The sequence below is a fragment of the Rhinichthys klamathensis genome, unplaced genomic scaffold, assembly GCF_029890125.1.
Source record: "Rhinichthys klamathensis goyatoka isolate OS25496 unplaced genomic scaffold, OSU_Roscu_1.1 h1tg000709l_1, whole genome shotgun sequence".
In the NCBI taxonomy this organism is placed as follows: domain Eukaryota; kingdom Metazoa; phylum Chordata; class Actinopteri; order Cypriniformes; family Leuciscidae; genus Rhinichthys; species Rhinichthys klamathensis.
In genome coordinates, this window is record NW_026607128.1 from 4,221 (window position 1) to 12,931 (window position 8,711).

Consider the following 8,711-nt stretch of genomic DNA (forward strand, 5'->3'; position numbering starts at 1 on the left):
GTTATTGCCTCGATAATAGAAAATATGAGCTAGGCATCATGTATGACAGTTGCCAAAGTGAGGTATAATGACCAGATCCTGCCATGAGCTATATAGGAGTCATGTATGCACATATAGGGCTTGTATGTGGATAAAAAGAAGCAATACAGGATACCTATATGCCTGTATATGCACATATATGCACCTCAGTTTAGCCTATATGTGCAATATATACGCATATATGCAGCATATATATTATCATATATGTGCATATATGCTGTATATATGAAGCATATATGTGCATATAAACTGCATATAGGTTTCATATATGCGCATATATCCTCATATAGGTTCTTTCCATGTGGGAACAGATGTAATGTAGTAGGCTACAACAGATCACTTTCCCATAACGCAACTCCGACTACGGAAGCCTGTTAACTCAAAGGCGCAGTGCTTTCTTGCAATTGGGTCGGTTCATGTTCACACCGTAAACGAACCGTACCAGAGTTCGTTTGGAACCGTACCGAGACCACCTCTTCAGCTGGGTCTCGGTTCGGTTGTTTGGTCCGCACCCGAGTTCGATTGCTGTATTCACACCTCCCCAAAAGGTCCGCACCAAGGGGGGAAACGAACTAGAGTTCGATTCAATCGAACCAAACTAGGCAGGTGTGAATACACCCTTAGACCACATTTTACATTATACTTGTCAATGACGCTTAGGATCTGTTACCCACCAAATAATCCACCATTGTCCTGTCAGTCATCTCTCCTTACTCTCGTCTTGTAAGTGAAATCTGACTCCTGCAGCACTGCCTGCAACTCGGCAGCTTGTGCTTTACATGGAGCATAGCAGCATTTCAGTTTATAATAGCGTCTGTTGTCCATCTGAACTAAATGGTTTTTATTTCTATAAAAAAGCAAAGTGTGCAAGTAATGTAATCGGTGTACGGTCGAACAGTGTAACTGTAACACCAATTCCCGCTGCAAGCCTTAGATATTTATGGACTTTGGTCAAAATATAAAATTCAGGCTTGGTAGGGGAGCGATTGAAGAGATTTTGTAATTCTTAGTCAGAAATCAGACCACCCAAATGTGCTATCTTTGCCCAATTGAGAAGATTTTTTCATTTCTCTTTGAAACTGTAACATCTTGGCTAATCTGTAGAAGAGTTTGAGACATGAGGGCAAAAGGTGCTCCCTAAATTTCAACCGACCACTACAGGTAGAAACATTCTCTTCATCTATTCTGCTGTGTTTGTTGAAACATTTCAGACTTAAAGATATATATATAAAAAAAAATCCTAACAAAAGGATTAGTGGTTCTGGTGGGAACAAAACTCAACCCTTTATTCATAAGACTTACTTCATGAGGTTTGAGTTCTTTGCTAGTGAGGATGAAGATCAAGTTGTCCTTGTTTGGCATGCACCCACTTCTGAGTTGGTTGTGATGTTCCTCCTCTTACCAGCCCGTTTAACCCAACGGGTCGTCTTCATCGCAGTTGGTAATGGAGTGTGATTCTTAATGATTGTCTGTGTCTCTTGAATGATCATTTTTTTTAAATCCAAGTATGAAATATGTGAGAGATTTCATCTTGAAAATGGACCTTGCGTGATAAGCCATGGATATACTTTTTTTGTAGTTGATGGTGTCTCTTGAAAACTTTTGTTGTAGGTCTTTCTTGAATTCCAACATGGATGAATTAAGAAGTGTTGCTTGTTGTTTATAATCAGCTTCAATGGAAGAAATAATTGAGGTTGTGGTTTCAGCAATTTCTTCTTTTATCTTAGTTCTTTCTGTGTGTATTCAACAACTAAGAGGATGAGATCTAAAGAAGCTTTATTCATTACACACCATCTTTTACAAAATTCTGAATCTTCTACTTTAAATTTTTGGAGACTTTTGAATCCCAAGACCCCTGGGAATCCTGCTAACACTCCAATATTCATTAGTTGTGCCATGGAAGAGTAAGATAATGCAAAAGTAAAAAAATAAAGATATTTATTTTTGATAGACCCTTTTTTGTTCTGAATAAATTTTCCAGTGTGCTGTGTCTTTAGAAATTAAAATACTGTTGTTTGTTTTGTGCCTCCTGTGAAACTGTTCATTGTGTAAATTAACTGTTACTTCCTGTTCAAATAATCCCTTAGTATTGCGATTATGATGTACCTGGCTGAGAAGTTCCACACTCCGGACCACTGGTACCCAGCTGACTTGCAAAAGCGTGCTAGAGTAAATGAATATCTATCATGGCAACACTCTGCCATACGAATACATGGATCCAGGATACTCTGGTTCAACGTGAGTGAAGCGTATTTGTTCTCATTCGAAGGCACTAGTGAACAGAACAGTGCTTAGATTTCAGCAAATCCCTTGTTGATGGCTGACTCCCAATAGCTCTGTGACTTTGGGATTGAAACCTAATGTTTAGAATTGATAATCGGCTAACTGCTAGCTTTTTGATTGTTATTTGTTAATGGAACTAAATTGTTTTCTTGTATTGCTGTAGCTTTTGATCCCAAAAGCAATGGGAGTTGAGGTCCCTAAAGAAAAGATAGACAATGCAGTAGAGAATCTTGACGGATCACTGAAACTTTTTGAGGAGAAGTTCCTGCAAGACAAGAAGTTCATTGTTGGTGATCAGATCTCATTGGCTGACCTGGTTGCTATTGTGGAAATCATGCAGGTATCCATTCAATTCAAGATCAAGCAAAATAATAACCTGAGAATTTAGGGGGGATAATATCTGACACAATATTCATATAACACCTTGTCATTTCTGATGGTTTGTTTCAGCCTTTAGGTGCTGGTATGGATGTGTTTGAGAACAGACCCAAGCTCAAGGCATGGAAGGACAGAGTCAGAGAAGAAATTGGGGCTGAGCTGTTTGATGAGGCCCACCAGGCACTCCTCTCTCTCCAGGAGGAAGTGAAAACCATGGATCCCAAAAAGATGGACCCATTAAAACCCAAAGTTTTGAAATATTTCCTCTCATAAACAAACATGGTTGGTTAAAACAGACAGTTATTCATGAAATTATACAAAACATACTTTATAATTTTCTCAGTAATTCCATATACTTTCCATTTTGATTAACCACTAATAATGAAATGAGCTTTTATTAAATTTTATGACATAAACATTAATGTTTGTCATATGATTGTCTTTGTGTAGAATTTACCTCATAAAAAGAAGCAAACTGTGAAATCGCATGTTTCCAGCTGTGTTTACTCTCAAATTCTGAATTGGTGCACTCTCTGTGACCTAATGTTTAAAAAAAACTAGGCGACACTCAATATAGCATTGTTCCAGAAAATCACTAAACACTCATGGGAAAGAGCTGGGAGGGAATGTTTCCTCCCTGAGTGTTTATGGAATGTAATCAGATATTATGCGATTTCCTGCACCATATACTCTGCACGGATAGCACTTTTTTGTTAATTTCTTGTGGAGAAAAATGTAGTCCGATTTTTTTCCTATAAATCTCTCAAATATTGTCGATAAAGTTATCTTTCTTTACCAGTCTCTGTCTGTTTATTTTACCTTCATGTGGATAAAAAGAGGGTAGGCTATATTTAGTAAAAGGGGGAGGGGGGTTGGGGAGGAAATGTGTCCGATTTTTTCCCCTATAAATCTCCCCAATATTGTAAATGAATATATATTTCGTCACTAGACTGCTGTTTACCTTTCTCTCTACAAGAAAAAAGCATTTTATAAAGTTAGTTTATTTTTTTCAACAAACAAAATTTCAGTCTGTTTCTCACCTAAACAAAGTTTACAAAATAGAATCTACAAAATGTGCCTAATACAAATGAAGGGTTGAATATTTCTTTACAGTTGTGCACTTCAGTAAATAATGTGAGAGCTCAGTGGTATTTGAAAACCTTATGGAAGACTTAGAATTTTAATTATTAAAGGAGCTGCATGTAAGAAATTTATTTCAATTAATCATAAAATGGCCCTGAAATGTCACTAGACATTAAGAAATCATGTACATTTCAAATACTTATATCACTGACAACAGTAGTCTGGCCAGGATATTGTCATTTAAAAAGTGCAGTTGCAGCCCTCAACTGATGTTGATGTTGTCATGTTGTGTTTTGGTCTGATGCTCCACCCTCCACCTATCTACCAATCACAAAGTCAGTAGTGTTGCGGCATCCGGGTTGCCAGCTCTGCTCTAGTTACCATAGCTGCAGCTCGTCACGTTCCTGCTGGATCCTGCAGCCGATCTGGCAACCTCGAGTCAGGGAGGAGGGGGAGGGGATACACCACTCTACAGTAATTTGAAAGTGATTGCAGTACTAGTTTTTGGCCACAATCTTACATACAGCTCCTTTAAATGATTTAAATTCAAAATGTTTGGAGGCTTCTGGTTCTGGCTGAGCTAGTTTACTGAAGGAGCTTCTGTCACCGTTCACTTTCATTGTTCAGAAAACAGCAGCGTCATCATCATTTCACTGAACACATCGTGTTAATAATTTACAGGAATCACCTGACAAAACTTCCTTTTTCCCGGGCCAACTATCCTTTAAAACTCTTGAGTAGGAAATGGTCTCTGAAAGTGAAACAATAGCCTACTTCAGCGGGAAAGTGAACCTACTCAACTTGTGACTGAGTTCAACTCCAGAGTAAAGGAAATGTTTTAACTATTTAATCAAGCGATCATAATGAGCGAAAAAGGTTGCTGTGATTCAGTAGGTCAGTGTTTTTTCGACTACTACACGTCAAAACTATTGGTGATAAGGAGCAAGAAAGTGGGAACGCTGAATCGGTTCACTCAAGCTTTAGTCATAGCATATGTCATCGGGTAAGTATTTTATACTCCATTCCTTATTAAAAATAAATTATATCATTTAAAAACGCCCTTATTTGGGTACAGGTATGTGTGTGTTCTCAAGAAAGGCTACCAGGACACGGACACCGTCCTCAGCTCGGTCACGACCAAAGTGAAAGGCATTGCTCTAACAAACACCACTGAATTGGGCGAACGGATCTGGGATGTGGCTGACTACATCATCCCACCTCAGGTAGTCCGTCGATTTGACAAAGAGGAGGTACAGGCTTGACAATTTACATGTCCACTGACGACCCCTCTCACTCACTGGTGCCACCACCACCACCACCTTCATGGGTTACAAACCTGGTTAATCGCACCTGCATGCTGTATTCACTGTTTAGGGGCTGTTAGGGCTGTTTTCAATCTTTGAAAATTGATACACAGTATGTTTTTCATTGTGATGTATTTGAACAATAATACATGTTATGTGTGACAAGTTCACTTTAATTATCTTAAATGGTTTTCAACCTTAGCTTTATGTCATTTAGACTAATATTCCAAGGCCCTCAACTCAGGCTATGCTGACATTTTTAAAAATGTATTTCTTTTTCGTTTCATAAGACAAACTAGCACTGTCAATACATAAAAATAAATAAATTAACACAAGTAATTTCACTTGGTTGCTTTTTAAGGTCAGAAAACTTTTATGCAAAACAGCAAAACTTGTACTCAATAGTCAATACTCACACCTCAGCTAGCATTTAATTTAGTAAATATGTTGTGTTGAAGAGTATAAAACCCACAACATTTCCCTATTCAAATGAATTTGCCAACGGTATGCTATAGTAAATAATGTCAAGTTAGAGCAAAGTGTGCTGAGTAAATATATTAAAACATCTTGTGGCCCCTTTTCAAATTCAAGTTTGAAAAATACTCTGTTTTCGAAGTATCCACTTTTTTTTATTTTCTTCATTTAATCAAAACTGCACAACAGACCATACTCTTTGCTAATAGCAGTGATTTAGCAGTTTACACAGTCTTAAAGAAAATGGAAAAGTGTTCATGCCATCTGGGCATTGTTCAGTTATGAGGAAGTATATATTTTTCGATATTACTTGAAAACACGTGCTTTTGAATGTTTCAGGAGGATGGCTCATTCTTTGTGCTGACCAACATGATTATTACCCCTAACCAAACACAGTCCAAATGTGCAGAGGTGAGACATTATGGGAGATTTGCCGTCCCTTTTGTAACTTAATGAAATGTAAAACAAAGCTTACTGGCTGAAATCAAATGTCAAAAAGATATTTATTTTCATATTTCATTTAACAATCTTACAATAAAATCTTAAGTAAAATGAAAATAAATCTTAGTAAAATGAAATATTTAATATAAAATTATAATATAAAAAAGCGCAATTAAATAATAGAAAAAATATAAGATGGTCTAATATATTAGAAAATATAGCTTTTTTTTTACATTCAAATGTAATTTCTGTATCATGTATCTTAATCTTATTTTAAATGTGTGTGACTTAGAATCCAGATCCAGCATCCATATGCACCTCTCACAGGGACTGCAAGAGAGGCTTCAATGACGCTCGTGGGGATGGTATGGCTCAGTATTCACATTATGCATTATGACACTACTGTGACTTGTCATCTGTTTAGACAGCAAGCAGATCATTTTACATAAAACAATGCGTTTAATTCGTTTAATTTTTTCAGGTGTTCGAACAGGCAGATGTGTCAATTACAATGACACAGTGAAGACTTGTGAGGTGCTGTCCTGGTGTCCTTTAGAGAAGATTGTTGACCCCCCAAAGTAAAGTCTCACAAATTAATTATATCAAGATTTTTTAATGTTTTTAAAAACAAGTCTCTAATGCTCAACAAGGCTACATTTATTTGATCAAAAGTTAAAACAGTTATATTGTGAAATAATTTTTTTTAATTTTAATTTTATTTTTTATTTCTATAACAGCAAAGCTCCAGTCTTCAGTGTCACATGATCCTTCGGAAATCATTCTAATATGCTACCTTGGTGCTCAAGAAACATTTCTTATTATTATCAATGTTGAAAACAGTTGTGCTGCTTAATATTTTTGTATAAACCATGAAAAACTACCATTTAAAAGTTTGGGTTAAGTAAGATGATAATTGTGCACTAAATCAGCATTTTAGAATGATTTCTGAAGGAGTATGTTCGTGTCTAATGTTGGTAACGTTGTGTTTTATTTCCCTTCTTGACATCTCAGTCCACCACTTCTGGCAGATGCTGAAAACTTCACTGTGCTCGTCAAGAATAATATTCGATATCCCAAATTTAACTTCAACAAGTAAGCTTTTTAAATGCATTACATTTTTCTACTAGTTGGCTGCAAAATAAAACAATGTAAGCTAATTTATTAACTGAATAAAATGTGCTCCTTTTGTCCTTACAGAAGGAATATCCTACCAAATATAAATGGCTCCTACTTGACACAGTGTGTGTTCAGCCGTAAAACAGACCCTGACTGCCCAATCTTCAGACTCAAAGACATCGTCGGAGAAGCTGATGAGGATTTTCAGACCATGGCTGTCCATGTCAGACACTTGATTTATATTTATCTGCCATTGCTGTTTCAAACTCCTGTTATAAAATGTTTTAATGTCATGCTTGGTGTTTTTCTTTTGTGCACTTTCTTCCTTCTGCGTAGGGGGGCGTGATGGGAGTTCAGATCCGGTGGGATTGTGACCTTGATGTGCCACATAGCTGGTGTGTTCCTCGCTACACTTTCCGCAGACTAGACAACAAAGACCCAGAAAACACTGTGGCACCAGGTTACAACTTCCGGTAAGAGGTGTTTGCAGTTAGTAAAAGTGGTTCTTCAGAGGAAGCTAGGTTGCATTAAATGAGTGTGGTTTGGTCAAATCTCTATAGATTTGCTAAATATTACAAGAACAATGATGGCAAAGAGTCCAGGACACTTATCAAGGGATATGGTATTCGCTTTGATGTCATGGTATTTGGCCAGGTGAGACACTGTGACCTTTTTAATGTTATAAATTAGACTCCTTTTATGCAGGTTAGCATTAAAATGTAGCTGTTTAGAATTAGCGCATACTATTCTTTTGTTTCTACAGGCAGGAAAATTCAATATTGTACCAACACTTCTAAATATAGGTGCAGGCTTGGCCCTTCTAGGCCTTGTAAGTATGTCTGTTACTTACTGCATTACAATAATAATAAAAAATAGAATTATATTAATAAAATCTTTTGTGGTCCATTTCAGGTGAACGTTATATGTGATTGGATCGTCCTGACATGTATGAGAAGAAAGCATCATTACAGAGAGCAGAAGTATACATATGTTGATGACTTTGGACTTGTGAGTATTTATGGCCTCAGTTATCAAATATTTTGGCATCATCTGGTTAACTTTCTATAATTGCTAATTGAAAGTAAGCAGCTCGTGTGCCTCACAAGAAACTAAGATGAGATATTTCTTTCAATTAGTTATCAAATGAAGAAACATAGAAGATCTTCAGGCTACTGATTCTACACCAATTCTATGCAAGTTTCATCATGAAGTGAATGTATTTGCTCGGGTTCTAAATGTTATTCTTAATGGACAATCAGGGAATTTCTGTGAATAAAAAATAAAAATGATCAGTGTGATTTACTTTATGGGGATTTTTGGGGGTGATGTGGGTTCTGTTTGCTTTTAAAAATAAATATAATTATAAAATTAATTTCTAAAATTATTTGCCAATACAAATGGTTTACAACCATTAAACCCTTTGAGGGCCACAGAGTTCTGTAGATTTGTTAAAGGAATTGAGCTCTGTAATTATTAAATGGTAACTAAACTATCTAATCATGTCATTTATTAAAAATATATTTATGTATATTCAGTTTACTGAGGACCCCTAGTGGGGGTTGAGAAGCACTGCGGTAACACTGCATCCAGCAG

General features: G+C 36.6%; 2 protein-coding genes across 2 annotated transcripts; both read left to right on the forward strand.

Annotated features, from left to right (window-relative positions):
* Positions 1-2,107: 2,107 nt before the first annotated feature.
* On the forward strand, positions 2,108-3,090 carry gstt1b (glutathione S-transferase theta 1b). The gene is made up of 3 exons (XM_056242210.1): positions 2,108-2,277; positions 2,486-2,662; positions 2,773-3,090. Exons 1-3 carry the CDS (start codon positions 2,137-2,139, stop codon positions 2,971-2,973), a joined length of 519 nt encoding a protein of 172 aa, XP_056098185.1. The 5' UTR covers positions 2,108-2,136; the 3' UTR covers positions 2,974-3,090.
* Positions 3,091-4,597: 1,507 nt separating this feature from the next.
* Positions 4,598-8,405, forward strand: p2rx4a (purinergic receptor P2X, ligand-gated ion channel, 4a). Its single transcript, XM_056242207.1, has 12 exons — positions 4,598-4,786; positions 4,859-5,006; positions 5,901-5,972; positions 6,295-6,367; positions 6,484-6,580; positions 7,014-7,094; positions 7,200-7,341; positions 7,455-7,591; positions 7,679-7,772; positions 7,882-7,947; positions 8,031-8,126; positions 8,255-8,405. The coding sequence occupies exons 1-12, from the start codon at positions 4,647-4,649 to the stop codon at positions 8,273-8,275; spliced, it is 1,167 nt and encodes a 388-aa protein (XP_056098182.1). The 5' UTR covers positions 4,598-4,646; the 3' UTR covers positions 8,276-8,405.
* The last annotated feature ends 306 nt before the right edge of the window (positions 8,406-8,711 follow it).

Coding starts and splice junctions, on each gene's coding strand:
- gstt1b (XM_056242210.1), top strand. CDS start 2,137: ATGATGTACCTGGCTGAGAAGTTCCACACTCCGGACCACTGGTACCCA. Junction 2,278..2,485: donor CCAGGATACTCTGGTTCAAC/GTGAGTGAAGCG, acceptor GTATTGCTGTAG/CTTTTGATCCCAAAAGCAAT. Junction 2,663..2,772: donor CTATTGTGGAAATCATGCAG/GTATCCATTCAA, acceptor GGTTTGTTTCAG/CCTTTAGGTGCTGGTATGGA.
- p2rx4a (XM_056242207.1), top strand. CDS start 4,647: ATGAGCGAAAAAGGTTGCTGTGATTCAGTAGGTCAGTGTTTTTTCGAC. Junction 4,787..4,858: donor GTCATAGCATATGTCATCGG/GTAAGTATTTTA, acceptor ATTTGGGTACAG/GTATGTGTGTGTTCTCAAGA. Junction 7,948..8,030: donor GCTTGGCCCTTCTAGGCCTT/GTAAGTATGTCT, acceptor GGTCCATTTCAG/GTGAACGTTATATGTGATTG.